The 19,307-nt window shown below is 46.5% G+C and overlaps 1 protein-coding gene across 2 annotated transcripts in view; it reads left to right on the plus strand.

Annotated features, from left to right (window-relative positions):
- Positions 1–17,993, plus strand: part of Tm9sf4 (transmembrane 9 superfamily member 4) — a 50,201-nt gene extending 32,208 nt beyond the window's left edge. For both annotated transcript variants that reach the window (XM_076851680.1, XM_076851681.1), the window contains exons 7-18: positions 734–852; positions 949–1,060; positions 2,283–2,353; positions 4,758–4,890; positions 5,707–5,788; positions 5,884–5,959; positions 7,966–8,049; positions 10,029–10,204; positions 10,676–10,739; positions 12,065–12,184; positions 13,362–13,451; positions 15,993–17,993. In XM_076851680.1, the coding sequence (XP_076707795.1) occupies positions 734–852; positions 949–1,060; positions 2,283–2,353; positions 4,758–4,890; positions 5,707–5,788; positions 5,884–5,959; positions 7,966–8,049; positions 10,029–10,204; positions 10,676–10,739; positions 12,065–12,184; positions 13,362–13,451; positions 15,993–16,142 (1,277 nt within the window). In that variant the 3' untranslated portion in view covers positions 16,143–17,993. The remainder of the gene's footprint in view (positions 1–733; positions 853–948; positions 1,061–2,282; positions 2,354–4,757; positions 4,891–5,706; positions 5,789–5,883; positions 5,960–7,965; positions 8,050–10,028; positions 10,205–10,675; positions 10,740–12,064; positions 12,185–13,361; positions 13,452–15,992) is intronic.
- Positions 17,994–19,307: the final 1,314 nt, after the last annotated feature.

Below are 19,307 nucleotides of genomic sequence, written 5' to 3' on the forward strand. Positions count from 1 at the left end.
CCCTGTAGGCCCTCACTCCACAGGGAGGTCTTCAATTAAGCAGCAGGCCAGAGTCATATACAGAAGCCTTATAAAGCAGATCCCATACTTTAAGGGCACCATGCTGCCTCTCCTGTGAGCATGATGGACACGCTCAAAGATTATTTTGATTATTTTGAGGTTTCTGCTCTATCAGTGACTCATTGAGATTAGAGTCTCTGTCTCCTTTTCTCACCATTTTATCTCTAGCACCCAGCACAGTTCCTAGCACATACTTAGTACCTATCATATGTTTGTTGGCTGAATGAATGGGGCAATGGCAGAATGAAAAAACGATTAAATGAATGGAGATAGCACCTAAGTGATTAAAGTCATGGGGGCAGACTGAGTGAATGAGCAAACATGATAGAATGAGCCACTATCGTGTGCTGAATGGGCCTGACTGAATAAGTAAGTGGATGTTTGAATCAAGTGCAAGAGATTGATTGCCTAAAGGAGGGGCTTAGACTTGGACCCCTCTCTTCCCCCCTTCCCCTCCCCTCCCCCCATGCATACATCTCTCGCAGCCCCAAAGGCCCTTTGGAAGGTCAGGCCCTAGGGGATATAATTTTAAAAGCCACTGTTGCCTGCTAAGCTCTCAGACCCTTGAGGCCAGAGTCCCAGCAGTAAGTAGCCTTGAGGAGAGCCCCAGAACAGCCCTTGGATAGTGGTACTAGCCACCATGGGAACAGACTGAGTCTCTTGTTTCTCACAGACCTCAAAGCAGATGAGAAGAGCTCATGTACCCTGCCTGAGGGTACCAACTCCTCACCCCAAGAAATTGACCCCACCAAGGAGAATCAGCTGTATTTCACCTACTCTGTGCACTGGGAGGTGAGAAGGAACCAGAGCTCACTGGCAGGGGAGAAGGTCTAGTCTGGGCCTGGATTTAAGAGCAGGAGGCCTGACTCTGCTTCCTCTTGCTATCAGGAAAGTGACATCAAATGGGCCTCTCGCTGGGATACCTACCTGACCATGAGCGATGTGCAGATCCACTGGTTTTCCATCATCAACTCTGTTGTGGTGGTCTTCTTCCTGTCAGGTGAGAGCTCTGTGGGTCAACAGGTGGAGAGGACCCAGAGGGGGGATTTCTGATTTGTCCTCAGGGCCCAGTGTGGGTCAGGATCTATGCTAGGCACCAAATATACTGAAATGAACAAGATTCAGTCTCTGCTGAGAGCTCAGTAGAGGAAATTGGATCTGTTTGCACACACATTCATTGAAAATTCAGTAACACTTTATTGTTGCGTAGTCTGTACCAGGTGCAGTGCCAGATGCTGGTGATAAGGTATTGAGCAAGCCAACCAATCAGTCCTCTCTGTCCAGAATCTACAAACTAGTGATGGGAGGAAACAAAACATCAAATAAGTAGTGGTATTCCAGATAGTAACAGATGCTTCATGGAGCAGATAAAGAGAGGGATCAAGTATTCAAAAGTGGAAGAAAAGGTGAAGTCTACTATAGGGAAGTCTTCTCTGAATGAAGGGGAAGAGCCACCATTTAGAGACCTAGGGAAGAACTCTTCCAACCAGGGTTGCAGCCCTGCAGTGAGACATGCTTGGCAGGAAGCCTGATGGTGAGAGGGCAGTGGACAGAGGTAAAGAGACACTGATCATTTCAGTGTCATGAGAAGCAAAGACTGTGCAAGCTACTATTTATTAAACATTTGCCAAGGGGCCAGCTGCTATCCTAGTACTTTACAAATATCTCAGTCCTTCATCCCCATGAGCTAAGCCTAAAAGCGTTAAGTGAATCAGAATCATAGAGGTTGCTCTCCTAACAGCTATACTGCTGCCTTGGGAGGTAGAAAGGCCAAATCAGGACAGGGGCAGCGGGTGTCTCCGAGCTAGTTGGGGGCACTAACAGGCGATGATGCCCGGGATGAGTCTTGAAAAGTGCGTAGGAGGCTGTCAGGGCAGCATGGGTATTCCCAGTTGGAGTACAGCATGGAGGTGAGGAAGAGACGAGCTTGGACTCAGTGTTGGGTGAGAGCGAGCCTGGGAGAGATGAAGCCAGAGAAGCCAGGAGGACTAAGCCATGGAGAGGCTGAGATACTCTCCTTTCTGACATAAAAAAAGAGTGTCCTATGGCTCTCCCACCCATCGTAGCAGCCCTTCGTTTCTGCACACCTCTCTCTAGTCAGCTGGAATGGAATTCTGCCCAGCGGAGGAGCTGAAGTGGCCACATGGCCTAGTCCTGCTGGAGGGTGCAGAATACAGACAGCTGTTAACCACACTCAAAACTCTCCCTCCCTCCCGTTTCAGGCATCCTGAGCATGATTATTATTCGGACCCTCAGGAAGGACATCGCCAACTATAACAAGGAGGATGACATTGTATGAGGTCTTGGGATGGATGGGCTGGGAAAGGGAGGGCAGTCTGGGGTGTGCGTTTGTGTGTGCGTGCACGCGCCCACAATTTCTGACTGCAGTCATTCAGGCAGTAAACCTCAAAAGTGTTAAACGACCTCATCACATGCAGTGGCACATACCTATAATGGAGGTTAAGGCAGAAGGATTGCAAGTTCAAGGCCAGCTTGGGAACTTAGGGAGACCCTGTCTCAAAATTTTAAAAAAGAGCCTAAGGGGCTGGGCTTGTGGCTTAGCGGTAGAGTGCTCACCTAGCACATGTGGGGCGCTGGGTTCAATCCTCAGTACCACGTAAAAACAAAATAAAGGTATTGTGTCAAACTACAACTAAAAAACAAGATATTAAAATAAGAAAAAAAAAAAGAGCTGAGGAATGTAGCTCACTGGTAGAGTGCCCTTGGGTTTAATCCCCAGTGCCTAGCCCCCCCACCAAAAAATTTTAACTACACAAAACAATGGGCTTGATATTTATGATATCATAGTATAATAGCAATGGAAGAAGTCACAGGAATAAAACTTGATTAATATGACATTAAAAAATTTAAAACTGCATGTCAGATATACAAGAAAGCAAACAAATGAAATGGCAAAACAATATTTCTCACAAACTTCTATAAACAAGTACAGGGCTAGGGCTCAGTAGTAGAACACTTGCCTAGCATGCATGAGACATTGGGTTCAGTTCTCAGCACCACATGCAAATAAATGGAATAAACGTCCATCAACAACTAAAAAATATTTTTAAAAAATAAATAAATAAAAGTATCGTTTCCAGCTACAACTGAAAAAAAAAAAAAAAAGATCAGCTTGGTGCCAAAACTTTTAGAGATTTATTTAAAAAAAAAAAAAGTACAGAGGGGCTGGGGATATAGCTCAGTGGTATAGCACTTGCCTAGCATGTTCAAGGGCCTGGGTTCAATCCCCAGACTGCTACAACAACAACAACAAATTGTACAGAATTCTTTTAAAGAACTCAAAAACCTAACATTAATATAATGCTAAACATCAAATTTATAGACGAGGAATACATGGCCAGTAAGCTTATGAAAAATTGTTTTTGCTTTAGGAATAACCCCCCAGCTGGCAGATTCAATCATGAGAAAATGGTTTTGGTCCATCAAATTAGCATAGATTTTTTTTTTTTTTTTAAAGAGAGAGCAAGAGAGATAGAGCGGTAGAAAGAGAGAGAATTTTTAATATTTATTTTTTAGTTTTCGGCAGACACAACATCTTTGTTTGTATGTGGTGCTGAGGATCGAACCCAGGCCACACGCATGCCAGTCGAGCGCGCTACCGCTTGAGCCACATCCCCAGCCCCTAGCATAGATTTTTTTGTGACGTTGAGAACCAAACCCAGGACCTTATACATGCTAGTCAAGGGCTCTCCACTAAGCTACATCCTCAGCTCTCAAATTTTTTTAATAGTACTAATTGTTTGCAAGATTAATATAAAAGCACCTTCCCGTTCCACCCATGGAAGGGAAATTTGGTAGTTTTCTGAAAAGTATTTAATAGTACTTCTCAAAAACTATAAAATAGCAGCTTGCTTTGCCACAGTAATTATAGAATTTTCCTAAGGAAAGAACCAAACACTTGGTCTAGAAACATTTATTGCAGCTTTGAAATATAATTTCAAAGAAGTGTTTATTGACTTGAGATGCTCATGATCAAATACCAACTGAAAGTAAAAAACTACACAGAAGGTGTCATTTTTAATGTTTAAAACATATGTATACTTGGCACACAAACATATATAAAAGACTAAAGGAAATATACCAAAACATGGTATCAGGCTGGAGATGTAGCTTAGTGGTACAGCATTTGCCTAACATGTGTAGGACCCCTGAATTCAATCCCCGGCACGGTGTGTGTGGGGGAGAAGTATCATTATCCTATGTTAATGTTTAAACATTACTTAAGTATAGAGCATTACTTTTATATCTATCTGTATTTTAAAAAATTGTTCCATAGTATTGTTTTTTGTTTACTTGAATTTCAAGATATATACCTCTTTTTTTTTTTTTTACACAAATATTTATTTCTTTTGTAGTCAAAAAAAAAAAAAATAAAGTGTTCCTAAATCTCACTACCTAAAAATGACTAAGTTGCCATCTCAGTGTGCTGGTATGTTTTTATTATTTTTCCATGCACTACAAGCATCATGTTTGTGGCATCCCTTTCCTGTATGACAGTTCTGAGAAGCGTTTTCTCATATCACTTTACACTCCTGTGTCAGAACAGTAATGATTGACACCTGAGGAACTCTCAACCCAGGTCTGGGGTCCTGGGGGCCTGGGTCCTTGGGGGTGACTCCAGTAGGAGCTGTCCTCATCCTCACAAACCTGTCTCACTCTCTGGCCCTTTGCTACAGGAAGACACCATGGAAGAATCTGGGTGGAAGCTGGTGCATGGTGACGTCTTCAGGCCACCCCAGTACCCCATGATTCTTAGCTCCCTGCTGGGCTCAGGCATTCAGCTCTTCTGTATGATCCTCATCGTCATCTGTGAGTGGGCCACTAGGCTGAGTTTGGGGCCCAGAGGACCAAGGACCTGATCTGGAAGCTTAGCTCTTTTTCCATGTGCCTCGAAAAGGGTGGGCCTCCAGGGGCGATCTAAGCAGTCAACAAAAAGCAGGCGTTTCCACCTCTCTGGGCCAGACAACTGCTGGCAGCATCCCAGCAGCAGACCCAGTCCCTGGGAATGGTAATCTCCTCATGACTTTCTAGCTTCATTTATGGAGCCCCACTATGTCCACTCTATCAGTAAAGCCTCATATCACTGCTGTGAGGTTGATTTCCTTTTGCAGTCAGGTTAAGTGACTGACCCAAAGTCAATACCAGGATTAGGACTGAACTCTTTAATAAACAAAAAATACTAGTGTATAATAGTCATAAACAGCTCTAGAGTCACTGTACCTAAATTTGTATCTCAGCCTCATGCCTCCAGGCTTTATGGCCTTGGATGAGCCACCTAATCATTTTAAGCCTCGGTTTTCTCATCTGAGAAATGGAGAAACTAATCTCCCCCTTGCAAAGTCAAGAATGCACATTCAGTGAAGTGGCATTTCTCAGTCAAGTACCTGGATCAAGTACCTGGACTAGAAGCTATAGTTAAGATTTGGCCAGCCAGGGTCCAGAAGCTGCCGTACCCCTGTGAGCCCCAGCTAAGACCTAGACTTTTCCTGTAGAGAGGAAGGGATATTGAGAAGGCCCAGGGAGACTCTTCTGATCCTATCTACCCAGGATCCTGTCATCCTGCCCGAGGCAGGAACTGGGGACCTGGCAAATATGCCACCCTGACTGTCCCCCTTCCCTCCTCAGTCGTGGCCATGCTTGGGATGCTGTCACCCTCCAGCCGGGGAGCTCTTATGACCACAGCCTGTTTCCTCTTCATGTTCATGGGGTAGGTGTGAGCATGCTCCCAGGGGCTGGCACAAGCTTCCTTCGTGTTACTAACAGGCCCCCCTTGGTGTGCGCCCCTCTGCCCTTTTCCCACAGGGTGTTTGGTGGATTTTCTGCTGGCCGTCTATACCGCACTCTAAAAGGCCATCGATGGAAGAAAGGAGCCTTCTGTGTAAGTTTCCTAAACCCCCCTCTGGCATTTAATGGGAACAAAGGGGCTCCTTCTTGGGCTCCTCAGGAGGAGCATAGGCAGACCCTGGTGGGGATCAGGCAGGGACTAAACAGCAGCATGATGGAGCAGGGAGGACTCAGGTCTGAGGTTCAGCAGTTCTGGGCTTTTACCTGTAGGCTCACAGAAGGACCTCTCAGGGCCCTGGTTGTCCCATAATAAAGTAAGGGTTTGGACTTGGGTTATTCTCAGTCTACATTGTTCAATGGCTCAAGCAAGAGAAGAAATAGGGGACACAGAATGATAGGATTTCAGTGGCAATGCCACAGGAAAACACTATGCCCAACAGGGTAGTAGAGAGAATCACCTACCAGGACAGAAGAGGTCAGGCCCACATGACTGCCAGCATGTTTCCCAAATGTGGTGCCTTCATTTATCTGCAGTGAGGATGGCCCTTGCCTTTCCCTGTCCTCCGGGGGATCGGGGAAAGAGTTTAGCAACAGAAAAGATCATAGAAATAGGAGCAGTCCTAGGGGTGAATCTCACCTAGGGGGATCTGAGTCCCGACTCCATGGAACATTTTTCCTTGTTCATACTACTGGTGACTGACACAGTGCCTAGCCCGTAAATTTCAGCCAGGAAGGCAGAAGAGGAATATCCTGCATTGAAGGAGAACATGAAAAGAGGAAGTAACCTTTGAGCTGGTCCTTAGAGAGGAGTTTCAGACAGAGGGAAGCGGCCAGCAGAAGGGCCGCAGGCTCTGAGATTGCCTAAGTTCCAGTCCCGGATCTGTTTTTTCCCAGATTGATAATCATGAGAAGCCCTTTGAGCCTGTTTTTTCATCTCTCCAGTGGGGATAATTCCATCGACCTCTTGGGGTTGTACGGGTGGAAAGAGACTGTGCACGTAAGGGCCTTGGGATAGCAGAAGCCTAGGCAGGAAGCAGATACCTCAAGGTGATGACTGTATAAAGGCCCAGGGGCAGGAACATGAAGGAGCAGCAACCAATTACTGGGTGGGAGGGACTGTGACCCCAAAACGAAACTGGAAGTGGAAGTTGAGTGCCAGGTTGTAGGGAGCCATGGTCCTTGTGGTCAATGACTTGCCTGGAAATCCTGGCTGGCTGTTGGCCCAGCATGGAAAGAAGGAGGCTTACGTATAAGTCTGAGGTTTTGGTTCCCTGTACTCACACAGCCGAAGATTCTGACTGACTAGAAACTACAGTCTGGCTTAGGAATCAGACTGCCTGGATGTGAACCTCTGTTCAACCCTCAAACTTCAGTGTCCTTGTCTTTAAAGGGGGTAATGTTAGTCCTTTTCTTCTAAACCTATAGTGAGGTTGGGTGAGATAGTGCCTGTCCCAGCATTTGCTATCCCTAAGATTCAAAGCTAACTGTCATTCTAGGTGGTTTGGGCCAGGGCCTAGGCATACATGTTTTGTGAAAGTTTATTCATTTTCTTATTTAATGAGTATATTTTCTGCTCTGTGTTCTAAGTGATGGAAGTCCATCAGAGAACATGCTGTTCTTACTCCTCCCAGGGAACTCACTATTGAGGAAAGGGAGGCATGCACCTTCTCAGGTAGCAAAAATGCACTCCTTGATTTAAAATGGGATCACATCCCAGTAACCCCATCATAAGTTTAGAATATCTTGACTCAAAAATGCATTTAACACACTTAACCCTCAGAATGTCAAGCATGGTTTCTCCTGGATGCCTGTTGCTTTTACACCATTATAAAGTCAAAAAATTGTGAAGTAGAACCTTCGTAATTTGGGGACTATCTATAATTGCTCACTGGGATGAAAGTAAGGAAGGAGCCATTTCAGGGATCTAAGAAGGTGTAGCACCAAGAACTGACTATTCTTGGGGGAATGCTTCAAAAAAGAATGATACTTGAGCTGAGTTTTGAAGGACAAGGAGGATTTGAAACTGGTCAGGAAGCCCCACTGGGAACAGGTGGGAACTCCCTGGATACAGCTCCCCAGCCTGGCCCCTCTTGCTCCCAGACGGCAACACTGTACCCTGGCGTGGTCTTTGGCATCTGCTTCATATTGAATTGCTTCATCTGGGGAAAGCACTCATCTGGAGCGGTAAGTGTCCTGTCCACTCCCTCTCAGCAAGGGGGGGGCCAGTGGTATTCTGTCCCACTCCCCAGGGTAACTTCCTGCTGTTCCCTTCCCTTTTTTAAGTCCCCAAAGTTGTGTTCCCAGCCCTAGGGGTCAAGGGCTGGCTGGGGTTTCCCTAGCACTGCCCATTTTCTGCATGTATCTGGGCACTGGCCTCTGTAGGCTCTCAGTTGGCCAAAGCTTACTTCTCTAAAGGGAGGTTTTCATGGTCCAGCAGCTAGCTGGGGAATTCCCCTTTGTCTCAATCAAAGCAGAGCTGCCTGGCATGAATATGCTAGGTCAGTATCCCAAAATAGGACTCTCCTACCTAGTGTCCTGCCCTAGCTAGCCCCTGCAGGTAGAGCAGCAAGGGTAGGCAGGAATAGGTAGTCTTATCCTTCGAGTGGGGATCCCACCCACACCAGTCGGTTGTGTTGCCGGCAGCCACACATGGGAGTTGTGCACACTGAGGCTCACTGAGTATGGCTTTGGACTCTGGAGGGTAGGAGAGCAGGGCTGTGGTACTAGAGGGCAGGTATTTGCCACCCCAGCCTTAGCATGTAGAACCACCTGCCCCTTCACTGCCGGTGCCTTTTAAAGGTCCCCTGGTGAGGCTGCAAGCTCAGGAAGCTAGAGGACGGGGTTCTTCCCAGCAGCTTGGGAAACTGCCCTCAGGAAATAGAGTCATGCCTGTCTCTCTTTTCCCATACCTGGATTTATGTTCTCTTCAACATGTTACTCCTGATGCCAATTGTACATTATTCACACTTATAGAAATTTTGAGAAGTACAGAGAAATTAAGGAAATTAAAAATAACTCATAATCCAACCATCCAGAGATAAATACTTTATAGATATTTAAATATATGTTATTTTATTGTTCTTTCCTTTTATAGATATATTTTAAGTGGAATTACATAATTTAAAAATTATAAAATAATAACAAATATTTATATGGTGCTTACTTTGTAATAAGTAACATTCTAAATACTATGTATATTAATTCATTTCTTTTGGCATGATTTTTGTAGAAACTTAAATCATGAAACTTAAATTTTTTGTAATAAGTAATATTCTAAATACTATGTATATTAATTCATTTCTTTTGGCATGATTTTTGTAGAAACTTAAATCACAAAAGAAGATGAAGAAAATCCCCCACACTCCATCCAAGGAGGCACTGTTAAGTTTTTGCTTGAGTCCTTTAAAGGCTCATATATGTGTAAATATTATGTTTTCATTAAAATGGAGTCCAGCCAGACCCATGGCACATGCCTGTAATCCCAACTGTTCTGAAGGCTGAGGCAGGAGAATTATTAGTTCAAAGCCAGCTTCAGTAATTTAGTGAGGCCCTAAGCAACTTAGCGAGACCCTGTCTCAAAATTTAGAAAAAAATAAAAGGGCTGGGGATGTGGCTCGGTAGTTAAGAGCCCCTAGGTTCAATCCCCAGTACCAAAAAAAGCACTGTACATACAGTGATATAAAGTGCTTTTTTGCATTTAGTGGTATTTTACTTCAACCAAATTGAAAGTGCTTTGTGCAGCTTTTTGTTTTTTCCCTTTTCTTCTTCACTTCTCTTTACATTTGATGGACCACTTGTAATTTCCTCTCATTCTGGCCCTTTTATGTTCCCTTTAGGTTCTCAGTCCTTTACTTCCCTGTTCTTCCCCACTTCCTTCCGGGGTGATGAGCTCTGGGGTGCCAAGTTTCCTTCTTCACTGGGAGCCCAAATGGCCTGCTACATGCACTCTGCTTTCCCCACCCCCAGGAAATTCTTGGCCCCATGAGATTCTGGCCAGGAGCCCTAGAGAGAGAGTGGGCATCTGCAGAACCTTCTCCAAGATGGCAGACCTGCTGTGTGTGTGGCTTTTCCCTCTCTAGAACCTAAAAGGTCACCTTCCACCTTGGATGGACCCCAAATGGGGCATCAGGCCTCATGGGGTCCTCACAGTGTTATGTCCACAGGTGCCCTTTCCCACCATGGTGGCTCTGCTGTGTATGTGGTTTGGGATCTCCCTGCCCCTTGTCTACTTGGGCTACTACTTTGGCTTTCGCAAGCAACCATACGACAACCCTGTGCGTACAAACCAGATTCCCCGGCAGATCCCTGAACAGCGGTGGTACATGAACCGATTTGTGGGGTGAGTCTTCGGGCAGGGGCCTTCTGGGTGGAAAAGGCCAATGTTCCCCTGAGACATCTACTTAGGAAGGCCCCACAGGGAGCTATGACCTATACTCCAGCAGTGGCTGCAGCCATACCAGTAGCCTTGACAAAGCCCAACTTCACTCCATGATAAGAGGCCCAGATTGCAACCAGACTTAGTGTCAGCCTAGAAAACAGGACAGGGAAGGGGTCAGAAGGACGGTGTGATGAGACAAATTAAGACCTACATTTGAACCTTGAGCAAGTCACTCACCTCTCTGTACCTCATTTTCCCATCTGTGAACTGGGGAGAATGATGCCCACCGTGGCTCTCTCTCAAAAGGTTGTAGTGGCCCAGTGACGCAGGGAGACTGAGAACCACCACCCTCTCTTCACACTGGCTTGGGAGGAGCTTGAGCTTCCCAGTGGCTGGGTTGTAGGCGGTTCTAACACTCATGCTCTGCTACAGCATCCTCATGGCTGGGATCCTGCCCTTTGGCGCCATGTTCATTGAGCTGTTCTTCATCTTCAGTGTAAGTACTGGCCCGTCCCCACCCCCACATGCCACCTTGCCTCTTGAGCATGATCCCTCCCTCTCACCTCAGCACTCTGCCTCTTCACTGCCTGTGAAATTGCAGATGGGTCATTTAACCTCTGGAAGCCCCTTTCTTACCCTGAAATTGAGTCACAGAGCTGCTGTCAGGATAGTTTAAAAGTCAGAAGACTGAGGAGATGTGCCAGCATACATCTGTACGGCATCTGGTGCGGTAAAGGGTGCCGCACATGGAAGCTGCTTCAGTGATGCTCCATCATCTAGCACCATGAGTAATAGCATTGCTGCATCTGCTTCCATTCTGAGCCCTTCCCATAAAGACAGGAATACCTGTCAACATTTCCCAAAACCTCAGGCAAGTGGAGGCAATGATCCCTAGTTGTCAGGATCCTTGTGGGCTGTCAAGGCGCTCGACATGCATAAAGTGCTGCTGCTGGGACAATAATGACTGCTGGCTAGGAGTGCCAGGGGGAAAGTCGGCAGAAGTCTAGTTGACCCAGCCGGGCGCCCAGCACAGATGGTGCCATACCCCAAGTCAGTTTTGGACAAGTCTCTACTATTTCAGGGTAATGGTCCAGCCAAGACCTACCAAAACCCTGGTGCACCCAGACCTGCCTAGGAAAAGGGTCAGAGGATGAGGTGACTGCCCTTTGGCCCCTAGGTCTCTCCCAGGAAAATCCCGTTTATTCTGTCCTGTGTGACCGTGGGCCAATTACCACCCTTACTCAGCCTTAATTTCCTCAGCTCTAAAAGGGCAAGGTTGCCCAGTGTGGGGGTCCATGCCTATAATCCCAGCAGTTTGGGAGACTGAGACAGGAGGATTACAAGTTCAAAGCCAACCCTCAGTAATTTAGCGAGGCCCTGTCTCAAAATAGAAAAATTTTTAGAAAGGGTTGGGTATGTGGGTGAGTGCCCTGGGTTCAATCCCTGGTACCAAATAAATAAATAGGCAAGATTACATGGGCTCGTATCTGTAGATGAACATAAAGGACAGAGCCCAGCACCCAGCATGTGGTAAACTGACTCTGAGTGGCGGAGGCTGCTGTGTACTTTTGATTATTTCCTCATGCTACTATGTTCAGGCTGGGGCCACCTACATCAGCCATAGCCCCTCCCTAAGAACACTATTATGGCTCACCTCCTGCTCCAGAGAAGAATGGCCAGTCAGAGCCACATGCCAGGCACACAGGCTGTGATGATGTCACGATGGTGTCTCATTACTGCTCTGGTTAGAAGTGGGATGCCAAGGGAAGGGGCAGCTGAGTAGAGGCAGGCCAGCTGAAGCTCGCTCTGCTGTGTTCACAGGCAATCTGGGAGAATCAGTTTTATTACCTCTTTGGCTTCCTGTTCCTCGTTTTCATCATCCTGGTGGTATCCTGTTCACAAATCAGCATCGTCATGGTATACTTCCAGCTCTGTGCAGAGGTGAGGGGAATGGGGCCAGGAAGCAGGGAGTATGGGAGCTGGGTCCAGCATGCAACAGGTCAGTGAGGCTGCATTGGGAACTGGGTCTGGGTTTCCCATGGTCCCTGCCTCAGGCCGTGAATGTTGGACCAATATGTTGCTTCCTTATCCAAGCCTGCATTTCTCAGCTTGAGGCTGGATTGGTGATATCTCCCTCACTGCATAGTTGTGTGCCCTCCACTTGATACAAGGATGGTATCAGTGCGAGTCCTCTCTAGTAGTAGTTTCTCCACCCATCTGATGCAGATTAGTAATCTGCCCTTCCTTTAGGAGTAAACTCTTGCAGAGTGGGTAAGTCTGGCCCTAGAACTACCAGTGTGGGCTGGAATCTGGCTCTTGCATTAATAGCTCTAGATCTTGAATAGGTTGCTTAACCTTTGCGCCTTTTGCTGCTCCTCCAAGTGACATGGATAATAATAGACCTAACTTGGAGGGCTGCTATTAAGTAGTAAATGAGTTGAGTTCATTCGTATGTAGTTCTTATGAAGTGCCTGACAGGCTGAGCTGGATAGTGCAGCCTGTAGTCCCAGCTATTCATAGGCGAGCCTTTAGGTTCGCAAGTTCAAGGCCAGCCTGGACAACTTGGCTAGACCCTCTCTCAAAATAAAAATTTAAAAAAGGGCTGAAGGCTGGCATGGTGACCTCCCAGCTAAGTCAGGAGAATCACAAATTTGAGGACAGCTTTAGCAATTTAATGAGATTCTCAGCAGCTTATTAAGACCCTGTCTCAAAAAATTAAACAAAAAAAGGACTAGGGATGTAGCTCAGTGGTAGAGCACTTACCTAGCATGTGTAAGTCCTGGGTTCGATCCTAAGCACCAAAACAAAAAAAGTACTTAATACATGGGATGTATTTGCTCAAGAAATATCAATTGTTATTACTTTTTTATTCTGTTGTTGAGTTTTTTAAAATCAAGGTATAATTTATGTATAGTAAAATTCACCCTTTTTATTTTGTACTTTTACATTTTTTAGAAATGTACACAATTGTGTAACCACTGTCACAAAAAAGGTATAAAATATTTTCCTCACCTAAATGTGACTCTTACTGTGAGCCTTGAGCCCTTCAGCCAGCTGTGCAGTGTGGCAGGAAGAGGCCCTGGAGACAGCAGTGACCCCTGCTCTGTTTCCTCCTCAGGATTACCGCTGGTGGTGGAGAAATTTCCTAGTTTCTGGAGGATCTGCATTCTACGTCCTGGTCTATGCCATCTTTTATTTTGTTAATAAGGTACCACCCTCCTTGAGGGGATCCCCTTAGTGCCCTCACGCAGCATGGTAGAGAGGAGAACGCTGGGGGGAAATCTCAGTGTCTGAATCTTTCTCACCAAGAGCAGGGAGAACCACAGTCAGCTAGGGTTGTTTTCTACTCTAGAATGTGCCTTTTTAGGAAAGAACAATCTGTGTTCTGTACATGTAGGAGTCAAGCCTTCATATGAAATCTGTAAGATACCCCTAGGACAGTACTTACAGGCAGTATGTCACCTGTATCACTTTTAAATAGGAAGTGAGAGAAACTGATAATACAGTATCTCCCAGGGAACCAGATAAAAGAACAGGAAAGAATAAAAGTAGGTGATAGGAGAGTTAAAAAGCACCTCCTTTCTGCAGGATCCCACACAGGTAAGTGTGGGCTAATGAACAGGACCCCAGCCTCTCTGACTAGGGCAGACTCACAGACCTCATTGTCTCTGAGTGGCGTGAGTGAGGATGCAAACAGATCCCCACAGTACTGGCCCTGGCACTACTACAGTACTGGTAGACTGCTACATGACGCATAAAGCAGACAGACTGTGGGAAGAGTTTAGGAGGCTCTGGGAGGCCCCTCACCTCCAAGGATAACACTGAAGACTCACTCTTACCACAGTATTTTGGGTCTCCAGAGCCTAAAAGCAAGCAGTCCTCTGTATGCAATCAGAGTACATTTGCAAAATAGAGTTGTAGGTCCTTAGGTTGAAGCTTGGAATACCTTTTCCCAAAAATTCCATGTCAGAAGAGACTCTGAGGATCATTTAATGCAGTGCTACACTCCTGTTTTCAGTCTGGTGACCGTGCCTCTCTCTTCAATTCCAGCAGCTGGTCATCTAGCCAGGAGGTCAGCAAACTACAGCCCATGGACCAGCAGAGGTGTTCCTGAAATAGTTTTATTAGAATATAGCCGTGCTCATGTGCATATCATCTGCAGCTGCTTTCACACTGCAGTGGCAATTGAATAGTTGCCACAGAGACCATGTGGCTTATAAAACCTAAAAAATTATAATCTGGCCCTTTAAGAAAAACATGCTGACCCCTCTGTTGCACATCTAGTAACAGAAAAGACATTTCTTCCTGACCCTCCCCATTCTCTTTCTGGACAATGTCTGTCATTTCAAGGGCCTTCTTGATTTAGATTACAGGTCGCCCCCTGTAACCTCTACATTCAGACCTTAATCACAGTCCTTGGAGCATCCAGAATAAATTGGATCTCCCTTTTCTACAACCCATGTGAAGAGATCTCTTGTAAGTGGCAAATGACCAAAACCCAGTTCAAAAACAAAGAAAATCTACTAGCTGATATAACTGGACAGTTTGAGAAGTTTGGATTTCTCGTTTCAAGCATGGTTAAGTCTGGGCTCTGTGTCCACACCTTGGTTCTGTATGTCTGTTTTTCACTTCTTCTACAGGTGGGATCTGTACACAGAGTAGAAAGCTAGCCCCTGGTGCCCAGGGTCTCCTCATTTCAGCAATGGGATGGAATATCCTGATTGACTAGCTTAGGTTTTGTACTAGGATTGCTGACCCCAACAGAATCACAAAGTAGCCAATGTTTTCCTCAAAACATCTCGCGTTTGGGGACAGGAAACAGTGCTGGGCAAACAAAGCCAGAGATCTCATGGCAGCTGCCGCCTGCCTCTCCTACACATACTGCTTCTCTGTCTAAAGCTGCCTCCTCTGGCCCTGTCATCTTGTCTGTAAAATGAGGGCCTTGGCCCCCCTGAGCTCTCGGGGCCCTTCCAGACCTGCCTTCTTATTCACCTTCTTCTGGTTTGAACACTGTCCTGCCCCCCTCCCCCCGCCATCATTCCTACCCCATATGCAGCTACAAGAGTGCTTGTGATGAGAGATGGTAATTGAACCTGAAAACCTGGCCGTCACCTCTTAAGCGTAGGAGAAGATCTCATACAGTGACCTTTATTTTCTTCCGGGCTCCTGGCAGTTGTATGATCATGTAGCTGCCCATGAGCCTAGAACAGGCCCCCAGATTAGCTTCATTTATCACAACAAACACTGCAACACAAATCCCTATCCTCTCTGCCAAGGCCTCCAAACTCTGTCCCTTTCACAGAGGAGTCTGAAATGCTCTACGATGAAAGACGCTGTGAGATGTTAACAAAAATGATGAGAACTCTCAGGAAGAAAACAGGCCAGCGGTAGCTCTGGACCTTAAACTGGAAGCTGTGGACTGCTCTCTCCTCTGCCTGCCTCCCCACTTCCTCCTGCTCCTTCAGCCATCCAGGAGTGTTGCCATCTGTTCTGGGGACTGTGCAGGACCAGGAAGTAGCACTGCTGTGGCCATTCGGTCTTGTGACATTCTGGCCCTGGCCCCTGAGGTCATGAGCAGCCCAGGCGACGTACCAGTCGTAGTTAGTGCCAGTGAGGGTCAGCTGTGCTATGAGTCCCTTCCCTTTGTCAGGCGGTGGGTTGACCGTGAGGTGAGGAAGAGGGTGGGACCCGTTGCCTTGCTGCTGGTCCTAAGTGCTGTCTCTTGTCTTCTCTCCCTGTTCTGCCCCAGCTGGACATTGTTGAGTTCATCCCCTCTCTCCTCTACTTCGGCTACACGGCCCTCATGGTCTTGTCCTTCTGGCTGCTCACAGGCACCATCGGCTTCTATGCAGCCTACATGTTTGTCCGTAAGATCTATGCTGCTGTGAAGATTGACTGATTGGGGTGGACCATGGCCACGCCCACTCCATCCTCGGACAGGAAGCCACCTGCGTGGGGAACTGCAGGCACGCAAAATAAAATAACTCCTGCTCGTTTGGAATGTAACTCCTGGCACAGTGTTCCTGGATCCTGGGGCTGTGTGGAGGGTGGGAGGGCCTGTAGATAAATCTTGCATTTTTCTTCATCTTGCAATTCTGTGGGGATGAGGTTTTGTTTTTTGTTTTTGTTTTTCTTTTTGTTTTTTCTTTTTCTTTTTTTTTTTTAGTGCGTTGTTTTTTCTTCAGTGCTAAGAAAGTTCCCTCCAACTGGAACTCTCTGATGTGTTTATTCAGATTTCTTTTTGGCTTGGGTTTGTTTTTTCCTTAGTTTTTTTTTAACCAATGGATCCAGGATGGATAAATCCACCAAGATAACTGGGTTTTGGTCACTGTCTCCACCTCAGTTCCTCAGGGCTGTGGCCACCCCACGACTCACTGGAAGAGGCAATGCCAGGGCTGCAGTGAGGGTTCCAAGTCTCTCACCGCCTGTCCTCACCATTGATGCCACGACAACACAGTTCTAGCCTGGACAGCACCTTCAGTGCCAACCAGCCTTTGCCTGCCCTCTCCTTTCCTCTTCTTTCTTTCCCAACCTCTTCCCAGAGCTGCCCAAGGCAGAGCTTCTAGGCAGGGCTTCCAGCCAGGCCTCTGGGTCATCTTTTCACCACGAGCAAGCCCACACCTTGGTGGATGCAGGAGATCCCCTGGAAGTACCCGGTCAGTTCCCCAAGGCAGCAGGAAGCACCCCTGAGAAGAACAGCCAGAGGCACTGACCAATGAGGAGGAGAGACAAGCAGTGAACTATTCTTGTGCCAAGAAACCCTGGACCTGGAGCCAAGTATTTCCAGAGTGAAGCACCCACATGTCTGTGTCTGGGAAGGGTGGCAGAGGCCGCTGGGACCCTCACCCCTCAGGACTGCCCCCAGTCCTCCTCTCAGGGGGTGCCACTCTTTCTTACATGTGGTAGTGGTGGACCTTCTCCCCCACTCCCAGGGCAGAGCAAGGAGCCTGGAGAACTCACATTCCTCCTTTAGGTGGCTGGGCAGAGGCCTTCTTGGCCGCAGTGTTTATACTCAGTTCTTTTAGCTGGACCCATCCCCTCCACTTCTCACCTGAGTTCTTGTTGGGGGCACCCAGAAAACTGCTGTGAGAAGGAAGATGGTAAGTTCTGTCCTTCCTTCCCAAATTCCACCAGGAACAAGCAAGACGTTTAGTTTCCCCGAGCTGGAAGGAGTTTGTTCATGTGGCTGGCCTGGCTCCTCCACAGACCCCCACTCTTCTTGCCCATGCCCACCCTGTTGAAGTCACAGATGTTTGCTCTTAAATTGTAAGAGACCAAATCCACCTGGGATGAGTGTTTAAGTAATAGCCACTCACCCTTGCTCCAGTCCTTGGGCTCCAACCACGAGACTAAGCTCAGGATGCTGGTGAAGCCAGGAATACCCCCTCCCTTCTCCACCTCAGAGTCCCCCAGGGCCCTGCCAGCTCCCCATCAGTCAAACCAGTAAACTTCCCAGCCTCACCACATAGCAACTCCTTGGTGCCAAGCGGCGTCCATCAAGAATCAGGCTGAAGAAAAGGGAACCAAGCTGTAGGGAATGATATTTGGAATCTATTGATAGTTCAAATCTTGACCTTTTTTTCCCCCTAAGAAATTCTTATTTGGGGGGGAGTGGGAAAATGGACTCCTCAAAGGGTTCAAACATTGTCGATTTTTCTGACTTTTTTAATCATCATCATCATTATTTTTAATTAAATGCCTGTATGCCTTTTTTTGGTCCAATTGTAAATAAAAATGCCATTGTCCTGTTGTGATGTCTCAAGTCACATGCAGGGGTTGGGGTGTAATTTGTGATAGCTTCCCTAATGAACTGAGTGTTGCTCTTGATGTTCAGTCTCCTCTCTGGCTTTCTAGGGTTCAGGCCAACACTGTTTCCTGTCTGGTACAAGTCCATAGTCTTGCGCCATCTGCTCGGCTCCTCCACACCAAATTGTAAGCATTTGCACCACCCTCTGATCCAACAAGCAGGAAATGGCAATCAGGTGTGCGTTTTGGAAGCAGTCCTGGTTTTGGATTCCCAGCTCCAATATTTTATTGCCAGCTCATTTTACCCTCTATCATGTAGGGCATCTTCAAATGAAGCAATAGAAATTTAGGTCTAAGGGCTGGGAGTGTGGAAAGCATGTGCTTAGCATACTTGAAAAGGCCTTGGATTCAATCCCTAGCATCAAAAAAAAAAAAAAAAAGATATATAGAGAGGCTGAGTCAGGACAATCTCAAGTTCAAGGCCAGCATGGGCAACTTAGCAAGCCTCTGTCTCAAGAAATAAAAAAGAGGCTGGAGTTGTCGCTCAGTGGTAGAACACTTGCCTAGCATGTGTGAGGCACTGGGTTTGATTCTTAGCACTACTTATAAATAAAAGAATAAAATAAAGTTCCATCAATATCTTTAAAAATATAAAAAAATAAAAAGACTGAGGATGTCATTCAATAGTAGAGCACCCCTGAGTTCAATCTTAAGTATCACAAAAAATTTTTAAAAGAAACATAGGTCAACTGGCTTAAGTCTCAAGTGGAATTGATTAGTTTGGAGGTCATGAAGAACATTGTTGGTTTTGCATATCTTGTACCAATCACTATCTCCAGAGGGATAGAGTACTGTTATGGAACACATTCCCCAAAGATGTTGGATACTGTGAATTTCAGCCCCACTAGAATCAATCAGAATGAGTGATGGAAAAGAACAATTTCTTGCTGGGTACTCTGGTGCACATCTGTAATCCCAGCAACTCAGGAAGCTGATGGAGGAGGGTAACCGGTTCAAAACCAGCCACAGCACCTTAACGAGGCCCTAAGCAACTCGGCAAGACCTTGTCTCTAAATAAAACAAAAAGGGCTGGGCATGTGGCTCAGTGGTTGAGCTGGGTTCAATTCCTGGTGGGATATAACAAAGACAAAAATAATAGTTACATAAAACCCTACTCCAAGCCTCAAGTTTCTCATCTGCAGTGAGAAGGGGTCAGGTTGCCATGTATAGGGTACTTCCTGTGTCCCAGATCATGCTACACCACTTTCCATGCCTTAGCCTATTTACTCTTGGATATGATCCACAATAACATAACTTG

Source organism: Callospermophilus lateralis, chromosome 3 (genome assembly GCF_048772815.1).
Source record: "Callospermophilus lateralis isolate mCalLat2 chromosome 3, mCalLat2.hap1, whole genome shotgun sequence".
Lineage (NCBI taxonomy): Eukaryota > Metazoa > Chordata > Mammalia > Rodentia > Sciuridae > Callospermophilus > Callospermophilus lateralis.